Source organism: Ovis canadensis, chromosome 14 (assembly GCF_042477335.2).
Source record: "Ovis canadensis isolate MfBH-ARS-UI-01 breed Bighorn chromosome 14, ARS-UI_OviCan_v2, whole genome shotgun sequence".
NCBI lineage: Eukaryota > Metazoa > Chordata > Mammalia > Artiodactyla > Bovidae > Ovis > Ovis canadensis.
Window position 1 is genome coordinate 76,976,977 of NC_091258.1, and position 26,402 is coordinate 77,003,378.

Consider the following 26,402-nt stretch of genomic DNA (forward strand, 5'->3'; position numbering starts at 1 on the left):
ATTATGTCAGCATTGATTATCCACTGGTGTCAATTTTAATCTAAATGAGATACCCAAGATTCTGCCTGCCAACACAGGAGACGTAGGAGATGTAGGATTGAACCCTGGGTCGGGAAGAGCTCCTGGAGGAGCAAATGGCAACTCACTCCAGTATTCTTGGCTGGAGAAGCCCATGGACAGAGGAGCCTGGCTGGCTGTATAGTCCATGGGGTGGCAAAGAGTCAGACGGGACTGAGCGACTGAACACACACATGCACATAAGCTTAAGTCACGACTTTGTTCTTAAACTTTCATTCTGGCTGAACCTTAATGAACAGTTATGGCACCTATTCTGGATATACACGTACCATTGATTTAAAGTATTCCCTATTATATTGTCATAATGCTATCTTTGCCAAAAATCTAAGATAACTTAAGACACCCTGGGCTTCCCAGGTAGCTCAAACAGTAAGGAGTCTGCCTGCAATCTGGGTTCAATCCCTGGATCAGGAAGATCCCCTGGAGGTGGGAATGACAATCCACTCCAGGATTCTTGCCTGCAGCATCCCATGGACAGAGGAGCCTGGCGGGCTACAGTCCATGGGGTCACACAGAGTCAGACCAGACTTAGCACGCATGAACAGACACATGTAGTCACACGGTAGATCTAAAAACTTTTCCAGTTTTCCAGCTACAATTCCCTCAGGACTGAAGGATTACCACGGCATGGAATACAGGCTTTATTACAGGGATTGGACTTGATGGGACTGTGACTACGGAGGAAGAAATCTGTGGAAGGCCACTGTGGTATCATCTGTGGTCCTCCTGATGTCATGAAAAGTCAGGCAGACTGGGTGTTGAGACGAGAACCTGGGCGTGTGTGGCAGGAGATGGCGGGGTAGATCGGGGCAGAACTGGAGCGCTCGAGAAAACCAGTGGCAACCTGTCCATCTCTGGCTCCTGTCTCAATGAAGCCTAGGGCTCTTTATCACAGGTCTTCAAAAAGGCGGTGCAGATGCTGGCCTCGTTGAAGGAGCTGGGGGAGTTGGAGGCACTGGGCTTGGCTGTGGGCTCGCACCAGTGGGTCAGCTGGCAAGTCCCATATAAGGTGTGTGGGCTGAATACAGGCCCCCTGAGTGTGATCACATTCAGCATCTGTGTGTCAGCAGGCCCGCAGCTTCACTTCCACCTTCGGCGCCTTGCGTCAGTTCCTGTTGTGGTCACTCCTAACCCAGAGCTGGAGGGGGAAGAAAATTCTAGGAAACGTAGTACAAATTTAGCTAAACTGACAGAGGGGAAAGCCACAGCCACTGCTTCTCATCAACCTGGCTTCCAAAACACTTCCTTTAACGATACTCCGGGCTTCCCCGATGCCTCAGTGTGTAAAGAATCCGCCCGCCATGCGGGAGACACGGAGACGCAGGTTCAATCCCTGGGCCGGTAAGATCTCCTGGAGGAGGAAAATGGCAACCCACTCCATTACTCTCATAGGAAACATCCCAAGGACAGAGGAGCCTGGCAGGCTACAGTCCATGGAGGGCGCAAAGGAGTTGGACACAACTGAACATCTAAGCACAAAAGCACACAGCCACACTTGCCTTTTGGATACAGACATGGGAAAACCAGGGTTTCACTTGACATGATAATGCCAGTGTTCTTCATAAGACTGGAAGCATGCCAGTCGTCTCCCGGTAGAGGGTACGACGGCTTTTATCCATTGTGGGGTGAGGCTCAGTCCTTTCCTAGTCAAGTCATGCTCTCAGTTTGGTAACCGGTCAGGCATCAGAATCGCTGACGTTTGCGGCTTTGGCCAGTGTCTCCCTTTTCACCTCCCCAGCCCCTGGGAACCACTCTTCACTCTCTCGTCTCCACAAGTTCAGCTTAAGATTCCACATATAGTGATGCCTTTCACCATGTGACTTTCTCTGTCAGGCTTAATTTCACTTAGCCGAATGCCCTCCAGGTTCATCTACGTGGTCACCAACGGCAGCATTTGGAGACCCAAATTAGAATAAATTTATTTTTCAACTTTTTATTTTGTATCGAGGGTTACAGCCGATGAACACTGTTGTGAGCATGTCAGGTGGACCGTGAAGGGGCTCAGCCCTACCTTTACGTGTATCCGTCCTCCCCCGAGCCCCCCTCCCAGCCAGGCTGCCGCAGAACAGGGAGCAGAGTCCCCTGTGCTCTACAGCAGGTCCTTGTTGGTCTCTGTTTTAAATACAGCAGTCTGTATATGTTGATCCCAAACTCCCTAACTATCCTTCCCCCAATCCCTCCCCCTGGCCTCCATAAGTTCATTCTCCAAGCCTGTGAGTTAGAAGCAGGCGATTTAGATGGTGGGTTTCACTTCTCCTTCTCAGGCTAACAGTCCTGCCTCGTCTGTGACCTTCACCTTGTTTACAGAGACCCACAGCCTGGCTTAAGTCAGCTGTAACAGCACTGGACAGGCTGTTGACGTATTTTGCAATTGTGGCTTCTTATCAACTTAACCAGTGCTATGTTCTGGCCACGGAGTTCCTCTTTTGAATATCCGACCACCTTTGCGGGCTTGGTCTACCCTCCCCAAACTCACTTATTCCAACAGAAGGCTGTTTAATTGCACCCCTCTCCCCTGCCACCCACGAGTTATCTGAACTTCGGGATGTTAGCTGACATTTCAGTCTTAATTTCTTCACTTGTAAATGAGAATGTTAAGAGCACATGTAGGGTTATGCGATGATTGAATAAAATCATGTAAAGACTGGCTCACAACACATATGATTCCAGGGATACATATGGGATTGTATTTTTTCCAGCTGTTTTTCTGAATTCTGAAATATGTGTGTGCATGTGTGAGTAACCGGAAAAGACCCTGATGCTGGGAAAGATTGAAGGCGGGAGGAGAAGGGGATGACAGAGGACCAGATGGTTGGATGGCATCACTGACTCAGTGGACATGAGTTTGAGCAAGCTCCAGGAGATGGTGAAGGACAGGGAAGACTGGCGTGCTGCAGCCCATGGGGTTGCAAAGAGTCGGACATGACTGAGCAACTGAACAACAACAGCAACAAATGTGTGAGTAAGCAACTATCCACTTGGTGATTTAGTTGGTTAGTTAGCTATTGGGCTTAGCTAATAGTTCAAGGCACTGACTGGCAAGCCTTATTGTCTTGATTTGAATCCTGGACCAGCCAATTATAATCCTACAGCTAATTGAGCGTTACTGAAAAAAATTTTTTTTTTTGGCTGTAATGGGTGGCATGTGGGATCTTTGTTCCCTGACCAGGGATCAAACCAGTGCCCCCTGCATCATTGGAAGTCCAGAGCTTTAACCACTGAACCACCAGGGAACTCCTCTGAACATTACTGTTTAGCATTCAAAAGATTGAAATAATCATAGTACCTACTTCATAAATTTTATGAGATTTAAAGGGTGTAATACGTGCAATGCTGTTACAATGGTTCTAAGCAATAGTTTGTTCCACAATTTTATTGTTATTAACAAAATAATAGTTTTATTATTAATAAAAATTAACATTATTATTAATTCTCATTTAAAAACCAATCATTGATACTTCCCTTTAATTATACAGGCTGTTAAACCATCCTTTAAAATGCTGAATGGCACTGCAGGCCATGGCTAACATAATCTGTTTTGGTAGCTATTAGTTTTCTCGGGCATTTGTTTAATTTGCACAACTGCCATCTCTCTCAGGAGTCTATGAATGTGTCCCCATTCTTTATGAGATGGGCTTCCAATAAACACCATTTTTGGCTTAATTTGTACCCACTGTTTATTGGTGAAGTTAATCATCAATACATTGACTGGATTTGTATTTCAATATTTCTGGATCATAAGTGTGAGTGTTGAAAAGAGGATGAGAGATGCAACTTTTTACAGAGTGAAAGAGAAATACATTCTCAGGGTTTGTATTGTACGTGTGTGCATAGAAGTATTGAATTGCCAGATACTCTTTATAAATAGTAGGTTGATACATGGCAAGATAGGATTTCAATTCCAATTTGCTTACGCTTATTGATTGATAAGACTAAACAAAATACTATGTAGTTTATTTTGTGGGGAAACAGAAAAGCTGACAATAGTAATCAAGGTTTTTCTCCTATGTTTTGAGTGAAAATATCCAGAAAGTCTCTGGCCAAAGATCTTCCAATTTCAGCAAATCAGGGCAAAATAGAAAACACTTCACACACACACACACACACACACACACACACAGAGTGTGTGTGAAGTGATGGATGTGCTAGCTTGATGGTGGTGATTATCTCCCAGTGTAAACATATATCAAAATATCACATAGTACACCTTAAATATAAAAATGTCTATTTGTTAATTATGTTTCCAAAAGCTGGTAAAAAACAAACAAACCTGACTCATGAAAAAAAATCCACAACAACAAAAAACCCTCCAGAAACTTGCGTGTGTGCTCCATCGCTAAGTCAAGTCTGACTTTCTGCAGCCCCATGGACTGCATCAGGCTCCTCCATCCGTGGGATTTCCCGCAAGAATACTGGAGTGGGTTGCCATTTCCTTCTCCAGGGGATCTTCCTGACCCAGGGATTGAACCCGGGTCTCCTGCGGCTCCTCCATTGGCAGGGGGATTCTTTACCACTGAGCCATCTGAAGAAGCCAGAAAGAAACTATATAGGACTAAAAATAACTGTGTACATGTGCGGTTGGGGCAAATTCTGGACAAAAGATACAAAGAGACTCAAAAGCCCAACTGCCAGTTTTGAAGAGCCTGGAGCTAAAGCAGAGTCCTGTGTCGTGTCCCCTACACTCAACATCTCCTTCAGCTCAGCTCAGTTCATTTGCTCAGTCGTGTCTGACTCTTTTCAACCCCATGAATCACAGCACACCAGGCCTCCCTGTTCATCACCAACTCCTGGAGTTCACTCAGACTCACGTCCATCAAGTCGGTGATACCATCCAGCCATCTCATCCTCTGTCGTCCACTTATCCTCCTGCCCCCAATCCCTCCCAGCATCAGGGTCTTTTCCGATGAGTCAACTCTTCGCATGAGGTGGCCAAAGTATTGGAGTTTCAGCTTCAGCATCAGTCCTTCCAATGAACACCCAAGACTGATCTTCAGAATGGACTGGTTGGATCTCCTTGCAGTCCAAGGGACTCTCAAGAGTCTTCTCCAACACCACAGTTCAAAAGCATCAATTCTTCAGCGCTCAGCTTTCTTCACAGCCCAACTCTCACATCACACATGACTATTGGAAAAACCATAGCCTTGACTAGACGGACTTTTGTTGGCAAAGTAATGTCTCTGCTTTTCAATATACTATCTAGGTTGGTCATAGCTTTCCTTCCAAGGAGTAAGCATCTTTTAATTTCATGCAATCATCATCTGCAGTGATTCTGGAGCCCCTCAAAGTAAAGTCTGACACTGTTTCCACTGTTTCCCCATCTATTTGCCATGGAGTGATGGGACCAGATGCCATGATCTTCGTTTTCTGAATGTTGAGCTTTAAGCCAACTTTTTCCCTCTCCTCTTTCACTTTCATCGAGAGGCTTTTTAGTTCTGGCAAACCACGCAAGCCACCCCTCCAGTCAGACCCCCGGACATGCCTACCCTCTCCCCACATAAGGAACCAGCTCACCCTCCCCTCCTCAGGAATAGGCAAGCTGTCCAGGGAAACTGTTTCTTGTTCTCACTTCCCCCTGCTGCAGCAGGTAGCCCGGTCAAGCCATGCTTGAATTTCCTGTCTGGCCTCTGGTCAGTTTCAGTTAATTGGGGAAAGTCAAGGACTTTGGTGGATGTAAGAATCACCTGAGGAGCTTTTGATTAGAATCACCAAGGGTAGGATCTGGGTGATTGCAATGTGAGTTGCATTTTCAAGATTGAGAACCAGCCACTGTTAGTAGGAGGGCCATTTCACCCTGGGCAGGAAGTCCAGCCCTCACCCTGGGGCCTAGGGGCGAATCCCAGAGCATGGGCTGGCGGGGGACTTTTCTTATTGGAGATTTCATTTGTGTGAAATACCCACAGGCTGCAACTGAGTCCTAGCTGGAACAAGGTGAGTACTGACTCTCCAGCCTGTTTCTCTGTCTTGTTTTTTAAGTCAGTGGCAATTATTGGTGGAGTCTGTAGCACTGAACATTGCAAGCTTTAATGGCTGGCCTGAGGCTTTTACTATTTTTTTGGCCAAGCAGCAGCCTGTGGGATCTTGGAACCCATGCCCCCTGCAGTGGAAGCACCGAGTCCTAACCAGTGCCAGGGAAGTCCCTTAGAAGGATTTTTGCAGTCCTCAAGCTGAACTCTCTCTTTATTAAGTGGAGAAAAGACTTGGACGGGGGTAGCTGCCAATGACTTCCTATGGAATTTCCCCCCTTCTGATTGTCTTGCTTTAATTGGCACATTTCAGGTGTGGTGATGTTTTTCAATTACTGTGCTCTTCTGATTTAGCATTTTAACATGAACATTTTAATTTTTTAAAAGTTTTTTTGATGTGGACTATTTTTAAGTCTTTATTGAGTTTGTTACAATATTGCTTCTACTACTTTTTTATGTTTTGGGTTTTTTTGGCCGTGAGGCATGTGGGATTTTAGCTCCCCAACTAGGAATCGAATCTGCACCTCCTGCATTGGAAGGCAAGGTCCCAGTCACTGGCCCACCAGGGAAGTCCCTGCATGAGTGTTTTTATGTTAAATATCTTCTAACGATCATGAGCCCGTATCATACATTGTGTTTTGAAATATTTTGCATAATAAATCTTCTGATTGGGTGTACCTCCGCCCCACCCCACCATGTACTTACTAAACCATGTTTTTCATCTTGTGACTCATCCCTGAGTGTTGCCCATTTAATGCATGAGGATGTAAGGATTTTTGTTTACTTCCCTCTTGTTTCACTGAGGCTTCCCTGATAGCTCGGTTGGTAAAGAATCCACCTGCAATGCAGGAGACCCTGGTTTGATTTCTGAGTCAGGAAGATCTGCTGGAGAAGGGAAAGGCTGCCCACTCCAGTATTGTGGCCTGGAGAACTCCATGGACTGTGTAGTCTGTGGGGTCACATGACTGAGTGACTTTCGCTTCAGTGAGAAAATGTCAGTGATTGAGAGCACAGATTTTTGAGTTAAACTCCTGCATATAATCTTGGCTTCAACTTGAGCAACTGTGAGAACCTGAGTCTTTGTTTCCCTATGCCCATGATCCTATAACTAACATTTATCATAATCAGCTGGAAGGTTTGTTAAAAACACAGTTTCCTGAACCCGTCTCCAGGGATACTGATTTTATAGCCTGGGATAGGGCTTGAGAGGAGAAGGGCATGGCAACCCACTCCAGTATTCTTGCCTGGAGAATTCCATGGACACAGGAGCCTGCTAGGCTATGTTCCATGGGGTTGCAAAGAGTCGGACACGACTGAGCGACTAAAACAACCGCCACCATGATTCTGGGAAGAGGGTCTCTATCACTAGTGATGTCTGCAAAGAACATGGGTGGAGGACAGTAGGGGAAACCAGCAGGATGTGGCGCTCAGAGTCTTCCCTGGGTCCCGGCATCTCGGCTGGCCCCACAAACAATGCTTTAACCAAACATTTGCTTTTCCATCTTCATCTGTATTTCCTTCCTTCCTTTTGAGTCCCAAGCTATTACCTTCAGCAGCCTCTTTTTGTTTAAGTTGAAGATAATTTTTAAGAGGAGGATTTCAGCCATTTTGGTGAGTTAATTCAGTTTTCCTGGGTTCTCATTCTTGTATATGTTATTAAAATGTTTTTTTAAAAATTCTTTTGTTAATCCATCTCATGTCAATTTAATTCTTAGACCAGTCAGAAGAACCCAGGAGGGGGGAAGCCCATTTCTTCCTCCCTAAAGCTGGTCCTTTACAGTGTGAATGTTCCAGTTGGGTATAATCGCTTTCACCTCAATGCTCTCCCCTTGCACATCAATACAGGTGAAGAGGAGATACAGAAACACGATGGAGAAATTCTCCGTCTGGAAGGATATACTGTGGTCAGGAGATGATGGTGGTTTCCACTACAACACCACCCAGAGAAGCCCCAAGCTGATAACATACCTGAACCTGCAGGCCCCCACACAGTCCACCCCACTCACGATGGTGCTGCACGGTCCTGCCGGCGTTGGGAAAACCACGCTGGCCAAGGATCTGATGCTGGACTGGACGCAGGATGACCTGGCAGAGACCTCCAACTCCGCCTTCTACCTCAGCTGCAAGGGGCTCAACCACAGGGGGATGTGCACCTTTGCAGAGCTGATATCTGCCAACTGGCCACGTGTGCAGGACGACATGCCCGCGATCCTGGCCAGGGCACAGAAAGTCCTGTTCATCCTCGACGGTTTTGATGAGCTGAAAGTCCCCTCGGGGGCGCTCATCCACGACCTATGTGGCGACTGGAAGAAGCAGAAGCCGGTGCCCGTCCTCCTGGGAAGTTTACTGAAGAGAAAGATGTTACCCAAGGCCACCTTACTCATCACCACCCGACCGGGCGCCCTGCAGGAGCTGCGGCTCTTAACAGAACAGCCGCTCTTCATAGAGATCGAGGGGTTCTTGGAGGAGGACCGGAAGGCGTATTTCCTGAAACACTTCGAGGAGGAGAGTCAGGCCCTGCGAGCTTTCGACTTGATGAAGAGCAACGCGGCTCTGTTCCAGCTGGGCTCGGCGCCCTCCGTGTGCTGGCTGGTCTGCACCTGTCTGAGACAGCAGATGGAGAGGGGGGAGGACCCCGCCGCCACCTGCCGGACCACCACGGCCCTGTTCCTGCGCTTCCTCTGCAGCCGCTTCCCCCCACCGCGCGGCGGCGGCCCCAGGCGGGGCCTCCAGGCTCCGCTCAAGCCCCTGTGCCTCTTGGCTGCGGAGGGCGTGTGGACGCGGAGCTCCGTGTTCGATGGGGAAGACCTCAGGCGACTTGGGGTGCACCCGTCTGCCCTCTCTCCTTTCCTGGACGGGAATATTCTCCAGAAGAGCGAAGACGGCGAGGCCTGCTACTCTTTCATCCATCTCAGCGTGCAGCAGTTTCTGGCCGCCATGTTCTATGTCTTGGAGCCGGAAGAGCAGGAGGAGGAAGGGCTGGGCGGCTGCTGGTGGCACGTCGGGGATGTGGGGAAACTGCTGTCCAAGGCGGAAAGGCTGAAGAACCCCAGCCTGACCCACGTCGGGTGCTTCCTGTTTGGCCTCTGCAACGAAAGAAGGGCCATGGAGCTGGAGGCGACTTTTGGCTGTCTGGTATCAACAGAGATCAAGCGGGAGCTCCTGAAATACACACTGATGCCCCATGGGAAGAAATCCTTTTCCGTGATGGACACGAAGGAGGTTCTGAGCTGTCTGTACGAGTCTCAGGAGGAGCAGCTCGTGAAGGATGCCATGGCCCACGTCAAGGAGATGTCCATTCACTTGACGAATACATCTGAAATGATGCAGTCTTCCTTCTGTCTTAAACATTGTGCCAACTTACAGAAGATCTCACTGCAGGTAGGAAAGAAGATATTCCTGGAGAATGATCCCGCATTGAAATCAGATCCTCAGAATGAGATGTAAGAACTCAGTTTTTTTTTTTTTTTTTTAAACTTTGCTAGTTCTCCCATCTTATCACTGTTTTAGGAAGAGGACAGAGTCTCCTATGACTCCTTCTGGTTTAGGGTCTGAGTTCTCACTGAAATTTCTTCCTGCCGCGTCACCATTAAAGCTGAGAAACACGATATTCAGATGAGGAATGGGGGCTTTGGAACCTTATTTTTAGTGTCATTGTTGACATGTGGGCTCAGCACGCTCTAGACATCTCATATAATTCCCTCCTGCCCCGCCCCCACCAGTTCTTTCCAAAAATTTTGTTTTCATATATAGTCACTGTGCCATCCATTACATCCCAGGACTTTGTTATCTTACAACTGGATGTTTGTACCTTTTGAAGAGCACACCAGTTTTTTCACCACCCCTGCCCTTTTGTTGATGGTTCTCTTTCATAGACGTTCCTGTCTGTGCATTTCTCCTAGATCACAGCACGACCATCGTTCTCTCCAACTCTGGGCGGATCTCTGCTCTGTGCTCAGTTCAAATGAGAACCTGAACTTTCTGGATGTGAAGGAAAGCTTCCTGAGTCACTCCTCAGTGAGGGTTCTTTGTGAGCAGATAACCCACGTCACCTGTCATCTCCAGAAAGTCGTGTAAGTGGCAGCTGATCCTGCAATTCAGTTCAGTTCAGTCGTGTCTGACTCTTTGCAACCCCATGGACTGCAGCACGCCAGGCCTCCCTGTCCATCACCAACTCCCAGAGTTTACTCAAACTCATGTCCACTGAGTCAGTGATGCCATCCAACCATCTCAGCCTCTGTCGTCCCCTTCTCCTCCCACCTTCAATCTTTCCCAGCACCAGGATCTTTTCCAATGAGTCGGCTCTTTGCATCAGGTGGCCAAAGTATGGAAGTTTCAGCTTCATCATCAGTCCTTCCAATGAATATTCAGGACTGATTTCCTTTAGGATGGACTGCAATGGGGATTTAAAATGTGAGAGGAGTATTGGCTCCATCCAGCCAGGTGGTCAGAATACGAAGAACTGGAATGGTTACTTAAAAAAAAAGACTTACTTATTTATGGCTATGATGGGTCTTTGTTGCTGCACAGGCTTTCTCTAGTTGTGCAGATTGGGGGCTTCTCATTGCGGTAGCTTCTCTTGTTGCAGAGCATGGGCTCTAGAGTGCAGGCTCAGTAGTTGTGGTACGTGGGCTTAGTTGTCCCATGGCATGTGGAGTGTTCCTGGACCAGGGATCAAACCTGCATCCCCTGCATTGGCAGGTGGATTCTTAATCACTGGACCACTGGAGAAGTCCTCCACGCAGCCCTTAATGGCCCATACGTTCAAGGAGTCTGTAACTTATTTGCTGACTTACAGTCCATAACTTACCATAGCTTGGATGAAAACTGTATGGAAATGCAAATGACTACATGGGGATATGGTAGGAAGTGATTTATTTTTTACCAGAAAAAGTCAGGCATTGAGGAGGAGGAAAAGTTGTGTGTGGACTGAATGCTGAAAGAAATAAAGGACATAATACTGCCTGAGAGGAAGAAAATTTTCTCTACACTTCTGGCTGGTTGGAAAATGAGATTGATATGAGACAGGTTAGGAAAAGAAAATCAAACATTTAATAGCATCTATACATGGGAAAGACCTAGAAAAACTGAGCAACTACCCCAGTGACTGAAATCTTCATGTTAACTACAACCTTCCATTAAAGAGAATAAAGGGTGATGAGGGTTGTGGTTTGGGACTTCAAGGGGAGGAAGGCAATTCACTTGGAGATGGAAATCAAATGTTTGGTAGACAAAGGATCAGATCTGTATCTCTTGCATTGGCAGGTCGATTCTTTACCACTGAGCCACTAAGTTAAAGGAACAGAACTATCTAAATTCTTCAGGAAGTTAGAGGAAAGATTGAAATGTCTTCCCGAGTGTTTTCAGTCCTTGTTTATTCTCAATTTGAAATAATCTTCACATCAAAGAGACATTTTGGGGTGACAAATTTTGTTCGCCTACAGTAAAAAAAAAGGTAGAGTTTCTCAGAAGATCAGCATAAGCAAAGAAAAGAGCATCCAACCCTTTACCATCCAATTCCATCTTCCTTCTCATCGTCATATACTGCTTCCACTAGTGGTCTGCGCTTCTCTTCTTTCCAGATATCATTCCATTGATTAATTATATAAGTCAGTTCAGTTCAGTCACTCAGCTGTGTCTGACTCTCTGTGACCCCGTGGACTGCAGCACTCCAGGCTTCCCTGTCCATCACCAACTCCTGGAGCTTGCTCAAACTCATGTCCATTGAGTCAGTGATGCCATCCAACCATCTTATCCTCTGTCATCCCCTTCTCTTTCTGTCTTCAATCTTTCCCAGCATCAGGGTCTTTTCCAAGGAGTCAGTGCTTTGCATCAGGTGGCCAAAGTACAGGAGTTTCAGCTTTAGCATCAGTCCTTCCAATAAATATTCAGGGTTGATTTCCTTTAGGATTGACTGGTTTGATCTCCTTGCAGTCCAAGGGACTCAAGAGTTGTCTCCAATACCACAGTTCAAAAGCATCAATTCTTCAACATTCAGCTTTCTTTATAGTCCAACTCTCACATCCATACCTGACTACTGGAAAAACCACAGCTTGGACTAGATGGACCTTTGGTTGGCAATGTCATGTCTCTGCTTTTTAATATGCTGTCTAGGTTGGTCATGTTGGTCATGGTTTTCTTCCAAGAAGCAAGTGTCTTTTAATTTCATGGCTGCCTTCACCATCTGCAGTGATTTTGAAGCCCAAGAAAATCAAGTCTGTCACTGTTTTCATTGTTTCCCCATATATTTGCCATGAAGTGATGGGACCAGATGCCATGATTTTCATTTTCTGAATGTTGAGTTTTAAGCCAACTTTTTCACTCTCCTCTTTCACTTTCATCAAGAGGTTCTTTAGTTCTTTGCTTTCTGCCATAAGGGTGGTGTCATCTGCATATCTGAGGTGATTGATATTTCTACTGGCAATCTTTATTGCAGCTTGTTCTTCATCCAGTCTGGCATTTTGTGTGATGTACTCTGCATATAAGTTAAATAAGCAGGGTGACCATATACAGCCTTGATGTACTCCTTTCCCAGTTTGGAACCAGTTTGTTGTTTCATGTCCAGTTTTAACTGTTGCTTCTTGACCTGCATACAGATTTCTCAGGAGGCAGGTCAGGTGGTCTGGTATTCCCGTCTCTTTCAGAGTTTTCCAGTTTGTTGTGATCTACACAGTCAAAGGCTTTGGCATAATCAGTAAGGCAGAAGTAGATGTTTTTTTTCTGGTATTCTCTTTGCTTTTTTGACGATCCAACGGATGTTGGTAATTTGATCTCTGATTCCTCTGCCTTTTCTAAATCCAGCTTGAACATCTGGAAGTTCATGGTTCATGTACTGTTGAAGCCTGGCTTGGAGAATTTTGAGCATTATTTTGCTAGCATGTGAGATGAGTGCAATTGTGCAGTAGTTTGAACATTCTTTGGCATTGCCTTTCTTTGGGTTTGGAATGAAAACTGACCTTTTCCAGTCCTGTGGCCACTGCTGAGTTTTCCAAATTTGCTGGCATATTGAGTGCAGCACTTTCACAGCATCATCTTTCAGGATTTGAAATAGCTCAACTGTAATTCCATAACCTCCACTAGCTTTGTTCATAGTGATGCTCCCTAAGGCCTACTTGACTTCGCATTCTAGGATGTCTGACTGTAGATGAATGATCACACCATCATGGTTATCTGGGTCATAAAGATCTTTTTTTTGTATAGTTCTTCTGTGTATTATTGCCACATCTTCTTAATATCTTCTGCTTCTCTTAGGTCCATACCATTTCTGTCCTTTACTGAGCCCATCTTTGCATGAAATGTCTCCCTATTCCCATCTTGACTTGTGACTTCTCCCGTACTCTGTGTTCTCAGCACCATCCATCTACAACACGCAAAACAGAACCCCTTCTTTTTATATTCCCTATTCCTGGGTCAGGAAGGTTCCATTAGGGGAGGGAATGGCTACCTACTCCAGTATTCTTGCCTGGAGAACCCCATAGACAAAGGAGTCTGGCAAGGTAGAGTCCATGGGATTGCAGGAGTCAGACACAACTGAGTGACTAATACTTTCACTTTCAGGATTAAAAATGTCTCTCCTGCCAGTGCTTACCGGGACTTCTGTCTGGCTTTCATTGGTAAGAAGACTCTGACACACCTGGTTCTGGAAGGCAGTGTCCATGGTGATAAGATGCTGCTGCTGCTGTTGTGTGAGATCCTGAAGCATCCGAGATGTAATCTTCAGTATCTGCGGTAGGTCTCATGTCATTGCTGTCCTCAGCATAAGGATACTGTGAGTTCCAAACAAAACAGCAGATTGCCATGCTGATTGGGCACCATGCTAAACAGGGGAGCATATTCCCAGATATTAATAGAATAGTGATGGTATGTCAGCCAATAATCTTCCCCCAGCCAGCTAGTCTTCTGGACTGAATAGTGAGCCCTGAATGCAAAGAAACACTCAGAATTTCATTAAATTAGAAAAAAATCTATTACTCTGTTCAGTTCAGTTCAGTTGCTCAGTTGTGTCCAACTCTTTGTGACTCCAAGGACTGCAGCACGCCAGGCTTCCCTGTCCATCACCAACTCTAGGAGCTTATTCAAACTCATGTCCATTGAGTTGGTGATGCCTTCCAACCGTCTAATCCTCTGTTGTCTCCGTCTCCTCCTGCCCTCAATAAATGATGTTTCTAAGTGGATTACCAGATCTTCAAAATGACAAATGGCCGGTGCACAGTCTCCTAGTTTTTCTCATTGACTTGAGACACTTTACATTTGCCTTGTATTCAAATTATTTAAGTTAACTTATAGTGTCCTTTTAATAGGTTAAACTTTGAGGGAGGAAAGATACTGGTTTTTAAGAACTCCAGGTTTACTTATGACATATATTCTAGTAGACAGAGTATGGATTGATTATATTCTTTATTTGATTGACCTAAAAGGTATCCTCTCTCCCCAAAGTAGAGATGAAGGAAGAAAAGAATATTAAAAAGTTCAACTAACTTGTGAACTTGAACAAACTCTGGGAGATAGTGAAGGACAGGGAAACCTGGTGTGCTGCAGTTCCTGGAGTCTCAAAGAGTCAGACATGACTTAGCAACTGAGCAATAACAACAATAACTTGTAGATATTGTGAATGTAGTAAGGGGCAGAGCCATGATTCAAACAAGCTTGTCCTAAAGTCCTGTATTCTGATCTGTATCTGCAAGAGCAGCTGAGCGTCAGACCCCATGTGATGGATTAATGGATTGCCCCGGTGTTCTCTAAAATAGCTGTATCACATTCATTTTGATCCACAGAAGTTTCCAATTATTCTGGCAACACACACTTCAAACTTTGGACCCAGCTGCCTAAGTATCCAATTGTTGCTCCTTGTTTTAGTTAGCAAATTTTCTAATAACTTCTGAAGTTGAAGTTTGAGTATTGGGCATCAACTTTTTTCCCATTAGAATCACGTTTAAATTTAAGTGGAAGGTGGGGATATATGGATATGTATCACTGATTCATTTTGTCATACAATAGACTAATATAACATCATAAAGGCAACTATACTCCAATAAAGATTGATTAAAAAATATAAGTGGAATTAGGACAGACTTAGTTCAAGAAAAATGATGATATAAAAGGTGAGGTTTGAGAAGATAGCAGACCACGTTGGTGAAACTTCACAGAGAATTGTATCATGGAGTTTCCCTCTTCTTAGTGATGAGGCTGGGTGCTGACCCAACGGGCATGGAGATACTTGAGAAAACAAAGGAGCTCCGTTTTCTAATAGTTCAGGCCAGGGTTTGACACGTGTTGGAGTAGAATGAGATGAGAGTCAGAGATAGAGTCTTCAGGGAAGGATAAAAGCTGACAGGGTCTCTTCCCTCCCAGAAGAATGACTTGCCCCCATTTATCCCACAGATTGGGGTCTTGTTCTGACACCACTTGGCAGTGGGCTGACTTCTCCTCAGCACTCAAAGTCAACCAGTCCCTGAAATGCCTGGATCTCACGGCCAGTGAGTTCCTGGATGCGGGTGTCAAATTGCTGTGTTTGACTCTGAGACACCCGAAGTGCGTCCTGCAGAAATTGTCGTAAGTCCCTCTTTTCCCGGGGAGCATCTTCATCTTAGGTCTGGAGTCACACAGAGAAGAGCAGTGGTAAGACCAGACTTACAGGGCAAATCTTATGGGACTTCTTACTGGGGGAGAGTCCTGATTCCCTTTTTTGGTTCCAGGTGGGTGATGCATGCTTAAAAAAAAGTGTGCGTGCTCAGTTGTGTCTGATTCTTTACAACCAATGGACTGTAGCCCACCAGACTCCTCTGTCCATGGGGGTTTCCTGGCAAAAATACTGGGGTGGGTTGCCATGCCCTCCTCCAGGGGATCTTCCCAGGGATCAAACCCACATCTCCTGCCTTGGCAGGTGGATTCTTTACCACTGAGCCACCAGGGAAGCCCACATTTAAAAAATATTATTAATTAACTAGGCTGTGCTGGGTCTTAGTTGCTTACAGCATGTGGAATCTTAGTTTCCTGACCAGGGATCGAACCCAGGCCCCTTGCATTGGGAGTGCAGAGTCTTAACCACTGGACCACCAGGGAAGTTTGCCTGCCTTTCTCTCATTCCTGGTCCTTCAGGCTTTGATCACTAGCAAAGGATTGAGTAGATGGGAACTCTCAAGAAGGGCTATCAGCTGAGAATCTTGAACTTTGGAAATGTCTTACCATGTATGTGGTGCTTTTTCACAGGTTGGAGAACTGTCAGCTTACAGAAGCCTGTTGTAAGGAGCTGTCTTCTGCTTTGATTGTCAACCAGAGGTTGACCCACCTGTGCTTGGCCAAGAACGACCTTGGGGATGGCGGGGTGAAGACTCTGTGTGAGGGCTTGAGTTACCCCGAATGTCAGCTACAGACCTTGGTGTAAGTCCCTGCTGGCTTCTGTGTGTGTGTGTGTGTGTGTCTCTGTCTCTGTGTGTGTGTGTGTGTGTGTGTGTGTGTGTGTCTGTGTTGTATGTATACACCTGGATTCAAGTAGGATAGACCCTGGAGCACTTGATAATTCCTCTTGAATGAAACCAGCAAGATCCTGGTGGAAATTAGGAAAAGAACAGGTAGAAACAGATGCTAATGCCTGCATGTCTTTAAAGAATAAGGTTGACCTGCCAGCTTCCTTCTCTTCTGATAATTCAAGATAAGCAGTTAATTCTCAGGTCTGATGTTCTGTGTATATTCTGAAAATTCACGTGAAATCTGCCAGTAATTAGGAGTGGATTGAGTTACACAGTAGGGTTTAAGACTTGAAGGCAGAATCAGGAATTCAGTTTATAATGGCAGAGAGAGAAAAGGAAAAGGTCATTTCTGCCTCAGTAGTGTTCGTTCAGTTCAGTTCAGTTGCTCAGTTGTGTCCGACTCTTTGCGACCCCATGAATCGCAGAATGCCAAGCCTCCCTGTCCATCACCAACTCCCAGAGTTCACTCAGACTCACGTCCATTGAGTCAGTGATGCCATCCAGCCATCTCATCCTCTGTCATCCCCTTTTCCTCCTGCCCCCAATCCCTCCCAGCATCAGAGTCTTTTCCAGTGAGTCAACTCTTCGCATGAGGTGGCCAAAGTACTGGAGTTTCAACTTTAGCATCATTCCTTCCAAAGAAATCCCAGGGCTGATCTCCTTTAGTATGGACTGGTTGGATCTCCTTGCAGTCCAAGGGACTCTCAAGAGTCTTCTCCAACACCACAGTTCAAAAGCATCAATTCTTCGGTGTTCAGCTTTCTTCACAGTCCAACTCTCATATCCATACATGACTACTGTAAAAACCATAGCCTGGACTAGACGGACCTTTGTTGGCAAAGTAATGTCTCTGCTTTTCAATATGCTATCTAGGTTGGTCATAACTTTTCTTCCAAGGAGTAAGCATCTTTTTAAAATAATTTTTTGAATTATTTTTTACTTTACAATACTGTATTGGTTTAATTTCATGGCTGCAATCACCATCTGCAGTGATTTTGGAGCCCCCCAAAATGAAGCCTGACACTGTTTCCACTGTTTCCCCATCTATTTTCCATGAAGTGATGGGACCAGATGACATGATCTTCATTTTCTGAATGTTGAGTTTTAAGCCAACTTTTTCACTCTCCTCTTTCACTTTCATCAAGAGGCTTTTTAGTTCCTCTTCACTTTCTGTCATAAGGGTGGTGTCATCTGCATATTGAAGGTTATTGATTAGTGTTCATTAGAAGAGTGTTCATTAGAAGAATATAAAACTTCCTGTGTGATGTCACACAGATTGCCCTTTTTTTTGAATATTTACGAATTCATCATTTTCATTTTTTGAATTTTTAAAAATGTATTATCATTTTCATTGTGATTACTAATTTCATTGTAAGAATGCTTAACATGAGATCTAGCCTCCTAGATTTTTACTTTTAAACTTTATTCTATATTGGAATATAGCCAACTAACAATGTTGTGATAGTTTTTTTCAAAACGTTTTATTTCATATTGGGGGTTATAGCCAATTAACAATGCTGTGATAGTTTCAGGTGAACAGTGAAGGGACTCAGCCATACATGCACAAGTATCCATTCTCCCAAACTCCTCTCCCATCCAGGCTGCCACATGGCACTGAGCAGAGTTCCCTGTGCTGTACAGTAGGTCCTTGCTGGTTGTCTGTCTTACACATTGCAGCATGTACATTAGACTTTCCTGTTCCAAAGGCAGAGTTGATTTAGGTGTCTAATCAACAAAAAGTGTCTGATACTTAGTACTTACTGTGCATCAGGTATTCTACTAAATTTTACAAGAATTTAAAAAAAAAATCCTTACAAGCACATGCCATAGTTACCTTTATTTCAGTTGTGCTAATTAGCTAATTAGAAAACCAAAGTTTAGTCACTGAGTTTGCCCATGGTCACGTCTTTGTAGTGGGTGTGAAGCCCCCTGTGTACATTGGGTTATCAACAATCATTATCTTAAAAATATAAAGGCATTGTTTGACCAAACTTTCATTTTGTAGGCTGTCAAAACTTCAAATTTTAGATTTTGCTTCAGCTCCTCTCCCCAAGCTCCCCAGGTTCAAGTGTGAGTTTTTTAGGGTCTCACACAGTACAGAGCATGGCATCTTTTGGTCCAGTTACCACCCGCCTGCTCATTGTCTTGTCAGTTCAGACTCTGTTGCTATTATGCCATGCCTGGGGCACAAGGTATTCAGGGGAGACCTGTCTAATTGTATCATGGGAGCATCCTTCTCTGTGGTCAGGAGGATCTGTAGGCATCTAAGCTTGTTGGAGAGTCTACAGTATTTTAATGAGAAACACAGCCTCTCAAAGTCAGGAACATGAAGGTTTTGGTGTACCGAGTTATGCTGGGACAAATACAGGGCTTGAAATAAAACACGAGACAGGGAGCATGGAATCCCAAGGACCTGATTGTGCAGGAAAGAAAGCAGGCTTCACATTCTGTCTCAGATCTGTCTGAATCCAGACCCCTTCACCTGCATGACATGCTGTCATGGAAGGAAAACCCGGATCTCAGGTATGTGTCTTTTTCTCCAGAATGAAAGGGGGCAGATGAAGGCCAGCTGAACACTCTACCACCTAGGCAGGGTGGAAACGCTCATCATTCCATGTGCGTGTTTTTTTTTGTTTTTCAAATGTATTAATTTAATTTGGCTGCCTCATGGAGCACAGGCTCAGCAGTTGCAGTGCGGGGTTGGGGGGCTAGTTGTTCCACAACATGTGGAATCTTAGTTCCCCCGACCAGGGATCGAGCCTGCGTCCCCTGCATTGCAAGACAGATTCTTAACCACTGGGCCATCGGGGAAGTCCTTCCATTTGCATGCCTTTATGTACAAGTCTCCCTGAAAGTGTGCGACTAGAGATAGAAAGTAAGTATTAATAGCTGGACATAACCGCCACATCACAGGGTATATGTCACAGAGGGATAATCAAATTTCTTCCTGCAACTGTCTTGGCAGGCTGAGTCATTGCAACATAAACAGACATGGCTGCAAGTACATCTCAAAGCTTCTCCAAGGAGACTCCAGCCTCACCAGCCTGGACCTGGGTTTCAACCCCATAGCCACCGGACTGTGTTTTCTCTATGAAGCTTTGAAGAAACCAAATTGTAACCTGAAATGTCTAGGGTAAGTTGTTTTCTTCATTTTAAAGATGTTTGAAAATATTTTTGGTTTTTCTTTTTTGCCAGCGTCGAACAACTAAAATTTTGTCTTTTTATGGCATTATAGCTCATTTTCTTTCTTTTTTTTAAAAAATTATTGTAGTATAGTTGATGTACAGTGTTTTGCTAATGTCTACTGTACAGCAAAGTGAATCAGTTACACATATATCCCCTCTTTTTTAGTTACCTTTTCCCATATAGGTTATTACAGAGTATTGAGTAGAGTTCCCTGTGCTATACAGTAGGTCCTTATTATCTATGTTATATACAGTAGTGTGTCTGTATCAATGCCAAGCTCCCAATTTAAACCTCTGCAGCCTGTTCCCCCTCTGGTAACCATAATTTATTTTCTATATCTGTGGCTGAACTTCTGTTTAGCATAGGCCCTTTTGTACTATTTCTTTGGATTCCACATATAAGCATTATCATATGAGACGTCTTTCTCTGGCTTGCCTCAGTCAGTGCGTCATAGAGATAATGCCATTGTCTCTGAACTAGTCTGTGTGTTTTGATTCTTGATTTCCTGATATTGGGTCTCAATCCATCACCCTGAGATGTCTTTCAGCTTGCAAGCCAGGCCACAGCATGTGTCTTTCAAGACACAAAAGTTCCTTGGGTCACTGTGGATAAAACTCTGAAGGTTTTTTTGTGTTGGCTTTTTTTTTTTTTTCACTTGGGTTTTTTCATAACAGCTTTCAGAAAAACCAAATAAACATTTTTGGCCAACCCAACATAGCCTACAAGAGTCTATGTGCTCAGTTGCTAAGTTGTGCCTGAATCTTTGCGACCTCATGGACTGTAGCCCACCAGGCTCAGACTCTGTCCATGGGACTTCCTAGGCAAGAATGCTGGAGTGGGTTGCCATTGCCTTCTCCAACAAGAGTCTATGGGATCCTATAATTAGTTATGAGCCACTCTTTCTTTTTTTTAAATTGTTTATTGAATACTTTAACAGTTTTATCTTTAATTGGAGGATAATTGCTTTACAATATCATGTTTGTTTCTGCTATATATGAACATGATTGGCCATAGGTATATATATGTTCCCTCTCTCTTGAACCTCCCTCCCACCTGCCAGCCTATCCCACCCCTCTAGCTTATCACAGGGCACTGGATTTGAGCTCCCTGTGTTATATCATATATTCTCACCAGCTGTCTAATTTTACATAAGTAACGTGTGTCAATGCTACGCTCTCCATTCGTCCCACCGTCTCCTTCCTCCACTGTGTCCACCGGTCTGTTCTTTGTCTGCGTCTCCATTGCTGCCCTGGAAACAGGTTCATGAGTACCACCTTTCTAGATTCCGTACATATCGATGTGTTAATATACGATATTTGTCTCTCTATCTGACTGACTTCACTCTATGTAATAGTGGGCCACTCTGTCTGCTGCCCTGCGAGCTTGGCATCTCAGCTATACTGGCTTCCACCCCCTCAGTTATCATCATGGTTCACTGTGTATTCTACTTCTTTTTTCTCGTATCATCTTTCCAACGTGGAATTCATGGGCTACCACCAATCTACCTAACCCTCCTCTGTTTTATTAATCCTATTTATTTTATTCTAATACCATTATCCCGTCTTCAAGGCAGCATGACCTGATGTGGCTAAAATAAGCTCCATAAAGAAAATAACTTTCACGTCTTCCCTACTAAGTCCCCCGGGAGTAGGGGTGCGCCTGGCCACCGGCAGGTTCTCCGTTAAGAACACGCTGGCACGAGGGCTTCCTCTACTTCCTCCACAGGCTTTGGGGCTGCCCCATCACCCCGTTCAGTTGCCAGCATCTCGCCTCCGCTCTAGTCAGCAGCCGGAGCCTGGAAACACTGGACTTGGGCCAGGACGCCTGGGGACAGAGTGGCATCGTGGTGCTCCTTAAGGCTTTAAAACAGAACCACGGCTCCTTAAAGATGCTCAGGTTGAAGATGGACAAATCAACCGTGGAAATCCAGAGGCTGTTGAAGGATGTGAAGGAGAACAATCCCAGACTGACCATCGAATGCAATGATGCCAGAACAACCAGATCCTCATGTTGTGACTTCTTTTGCTGAACGCACTGAGATATTTCTCTTACGTGTCCCCAAAGGGGGTGATCCGATATCTCTAAGACATCTCGCTCTTGAAGGCCAGAATGTCAAATGTCAATCACTGGATCAGACTGTACAACTGAACACTGGTTTTTCACTGTCTGGTTTCTGGGAATATCCACACAAGTCACATACCCACTTGATGTTAAAATGTTCTCTCTCACAAGGATTAAAAAAAGGCCAAGCATTTTGTTTGATGCTGTATTTATTCACGCACCCAACAGCTTACTTAGAGTAAACTTCCTTTCTGGCATACTTAGTCTAGGGAAAAATATTACAAAGTTCATAGGTGATCATGTGCATTCCTTCTGTTTTTCTTCCCTATGTATGTGTCCGCTCTTTGTGACCCCAGGGACCTTAGCCCACCAGGCTCCTTTGTCCATGGGATGTCCCAGGCAAGAATTCTGGAGTGGATTGCCATTTCCTCCTCCGGGAACTCTTCCCCACCCGGGGATCAAACCTGCGTCTCCTGGATTGGCAGGTGGATTCTTTACCACTGAGCCACCAGGAAAGCCCTCACAGTAACTTAAATGAGACTTTTGGATACCAGTGTTTAGTGGGACATGGCTAGGTAAGGATCTCAAGGGAATAGATGATGGAAGAATTGAGTATGGGTCAGGAGTGCTCAGGTTATTTGAGGCAAGGCTGAGTGAGTCAAAATTCAGCCTTCTGCTTGAGTGCAAAGCTCACGGGTAGGATTTACATTTTAAAAAAATGATACAAACATAATCAAGGGAGGTTGTGTTGGACAGTGTCTGGGTCACACCCTCTGCTGGGTATTTTAAATACATTCTGATGGACACTGTGCAGCAGTTTATCCCCCTCCCTGCTGTCTTATTATTTTTATCTATTTATAAATAAGTAAACAGTAAGAAGACTCAATGACCCTATACAGCATGGCCTCTGAGAAGTAGGCTGAGTTTTGAAAACAAAGTTCATACAAATTGGAAAGCCTGTGGCTTGTCTTATAGCTCACTTTGTGCAGAAAATTTTAAAAAGTCTTATGGAGTTTAGGTCACTGAAGATCAGTGGTTCTCACTAGGGGACCCAGGGACACCATCAGGTGCCGGGGTCCAGCCCCAGTGGGTCCAGGGTGATTTGAAGGTGGGGATGGAGTCAGCGTCCTTGGAAAAATACATATTTAATTACAGATATATAGAGAGATTAGAAACGGATAGTGTAGTAGGAAAATTAGTGGAGAAAAAGATGCTGAATAACTTGGTTTATGTGGAATAGCATCCATGCTCCAGATGGGAATTCAGCCAGAAAAATGGGGAGCAAGAAAGAAGCGACATGGGGGAATCAGTCTTTCTGGAAACTGATCCCATTTTCTTTATTTTTAGGTTTGCTTATATACCTTTTGTTACACATAGGGATGAATACAGAGTCACGTGGGGGATCAGCAGTCCTGACCTTCATCAAAATCAGGTGCTTCACATAAAAAAAGGTCTTAGGGATTTTACATCATCTTCTGGCTATGAGACCTGCTGACATTTTATGATTCTTTCCTTCTGATAACCAAAAAACTTATTTCTTCCAAGGGTGTTTTTTCTTAAGCCAGGCACCACCCTCCAAATAGAGTTGCATTCCTATAGGGTGAGGGTGTAGTGAGTTACAATCAAGAAAGGAATTTATTTAACCCAAGGTTACCATGATTAATCTTAAAGGTTAATACTTATTTCTCCTATATGTTAGTTATATTCATTATAAGGACAGGGAATATGGAGATTTAGCAGCAAACATCAGCCCAACAAATGAAAATCCTTTCACCAATGTTCCCCTTAAGATCTATTTAGTCTTAAGACAGTGATAAAGTTACATTTTTACATAGCAAGGACACAGTGATTTATAACAAAGTACAGTGATCTATTACAAAAGAGAACATTCATTAACTCAAAAGCCTAATATTGCTAACCTTAAAAACTACTGTATTTCCTTTTCTATATTCCAAATACATTGATTAATATATTCCCAGGTGCCTAAGGATATGGAGGCCTGGCGGCAATCATTGACTCAACAATGAGAAAAGCCCTATGCTAATTGAGACTTTCAAAATACTCCAAACTCTCTGTGCTGTTTATGATTAAGAGGTAGTAAACAATCATGTGCATAGTGGCAGGAGTATGGATAATCCTGTCGCACAAGCTAGTTTGCCAGCAGAGAGGTTTGACCTGAGATACCCTCGCCCCACCCAGGGGAGGGAATTAGCAGCAATTATTGGCACAACAAATGAAAAACCCTTCACCAATATAATTCCTAACCAACCCACTATACTAATAATTTCCAACTCCCCAAAAGAATTTGCCTTTAGTAAGTCTAAAACATCTTGTGCCTCTCAGGTTGGGAGGCTGTAAACAATCACATGTGGCCTGACGAACCTATACGGGTGGGCTAGATAACCTTCAGAGGAGTCCGTAAGCTGAAACACTCTTGTCACACCCAGGAATTTTTATTGACTTGGAGCTGCAAGTTAACTCCTCTGAGAGAAATGGTTATGGGGGAGAGCCCCTCGTAAAGTCAGAGGTGTAGGTGAGAGCATAAAACAGACTCTAGTTTTGGGGTTAGATGCTCGGGAACAGGGGGTTTCCTGAGGCTTGATCACACCTTTGCGTATGCCAAGCCTCCTTCCTCATGACATTTGCTATGGGCGGAGTTCCTCACGCTGGCCCCCGGCAATCAGGGACACTTGCCACCTAGGGACACTGGGTAATGTTTGTAGGTATTTTTATTTTTATTTTTTTTTGTTACAACGAGGGGGCGCTCCTGACATTCAGTGGGTAGACATCTCACCATGCATGGAACAGCCCCACCACAACAAAAAACTAGCCCCTCCCCCGAGAATTTCAATAGTGCTGAGATTGAGAGAGCCTACAGTCTAGCCATTCATTGCTATAGAATAAGACAGTGGTCCTCAACTAAGCCTGATTTTGCCGCGCCACCCCCACCCCCCACCAATCTGGCAAAGTCTGGAGACTTAAAAAATCGTGGGGCAATACACATCACATCAACGTTACCGTTTTCATCTTAAAGTACACAGTTGAGTGGCATTCAGGGTGTTCACACCATTGTGACCATCACCACCATCTAGTTCCGGAATGTCTCAGTTCAGTTCAGTTGCTCAGTTGTGTCTGACTCTTTGCAACCCCATGGACTGCAACACACCAGGCCTTCCTGTCCATCACCAACTCCTGGAGTTTACTCAAACTCACGTCCATTGAGTCGGTGATGCCTTCCAACCATCTCATCCTCTGTCATCTCCTTCTTTTTCTGCCTTCGATCTTTCCCAACCTCAGGGTCTTTTCAAATAAGTCAGTTCTTTGCATCAGGTGGCGAAAGGATTGGAGTTTCAGCTTCAGCATCAGTCCTTCCAATGAACACTCAGGACTGATTTCCTTTAGGATGGACTGGTTGGATCTCCTTGCAGTCCAAGGGACTCTCAAGAGTCTTCTCCAACACCACAGTTCAAAAGCATAAAATTTTCAGCACTCAGCTTCCTTTATAGTCCGACTCTGACATCCATACATGACCACTGGAAAAACCATAGCCTTGACGTCTACATCTCCCCAAAAGGAAACCCCATGCCCATTCGTCTACTTTGTCTCTACAGATTTGACTACTCCGGATTTTGGGGGGAGGTCACAACTGGCTCTGCTATGAGTTTTTCGTGGGCACAGACCAAGGGTGCTGTGAAACCTCCTACAGTGCACACCACAGCCCCACAACAGTCGTCACCCAGAGGTTGAAAGCCCCACAGCAGATGGAGAGCGAGCATTGTCTTCAGGATGTCACACCTCCCACGGGTCCCTGGTTGGGTAGAGATCTAGGTGGGGGCGTGACTCTTCCTTCGGCAGGTGTTAAAAACCTCAGCCTTGTGGTATTAGATGGGCTTCCCTCTCTCCATCTGGTTCTTCTCCTGGACCCTCCCTCTCAGCGTCAGTCCCATTAGCTCAGCTCTGCTGGGACCAGAGGACCGGAATGCTTCCAGAATCATGTCTCCTCCTCTCACCCTCCTGCTGAGCCTTGGCGAGTCCCAGAGAGAAGGTGGGGGCCCCTTGATGCCTCGAAGTGGAGGCAAACTCTTGACTTTGGGGTTCACCTCACCAGGGCTCTGTGTATGAGCCAGGAGATCCAGGTTTGGGAATGTGAATCCCTCCCCCAGAGTTATAATTCCTTAACTCTCGTTTTGCACAAGGTGATGGCAAAAGGCAGATCTGGGGTTCAAAAGTTGCTTCTGGGGCCTTCTCTGGTGGTGTTAAGCATGTTAAGAAACTGCCCTCCGATGCAGAGGATGTGGGTTTGACCCTTGGTTGGGGGACTGAGATCCCCATGCCACAGGGCAACTAAGCCTGCACACCCTAGAGCCCGTGCTCCACACCTGGAGATGCCTGCGAGCCACAACAAAGAGCCGCTGTGCCAGAGTGAAGACCCAGTGCAACCAAAATAAAAAATAAAGACCCCTGGGCTCACCTTACAGTTGGGTTTCCCCTGGCTCACTCTGTCCCAGTCATGCGGGGTGTCCTGCCACTCCTCTGCCTTGCGCCCTGCACCTGTGGTGGTTTCTGCCTGGGGGGTGAGGGTCCTGGAGGCGTTTCAGCGTTTCACATGGCAGTCCTCCTCAGCACAGCCAACATGTTCTCACCT

General features: G+C 45.1%; 1 protein-coding gene and 1 non-coding gene across 2 annotated transcripts; one reads left to right on the forward strand and one right to left on the reverse strand.

The window, feature by feature from the left end:
* Positions 1 to 5,948: 5,948 nt before the first annotated feature.
* On the forward strand, positions 5,949 to 21,948 carry LOC138419299 (NACHT, LRR and PYD domains-containing protein 7-like). Its single transcript, XM_069551993.1, has 8 exons — positions 5,949 to 6,006; positions 7,887 to 9,484; positions 9,944 to 10,114; positions 13,599 to 13,769; positions 15,423 to 15,593; positions 16,251 to 16,421; positions 19,476 to 19,643; positions 21,422 to 21,948. Exons 2-8 carry the CDS (start codon positions 7,911 to 7,913, stop codon positions 21,723 to 21,725), a joined length of 2,730 nt encoding a protein of 909 aa, XP_069408094.1. The 5' UTR covers positions 5,949 to 6,006; positions 7,887 to 7,910; the 3' UTR covers positions 21,726 to 21,948.
* Positions 16,031 to 16,103, reverse strand: TRNAG-CCC (transfer RNA glycine (anticodon CCC)). Its single transcript has one exon. It is a non-coding gene; the product is annotated as a tRNA-Gly (tRNA).
* Positions 21,949 to 26,402: the final 4,454 nt, after the last annotated feature.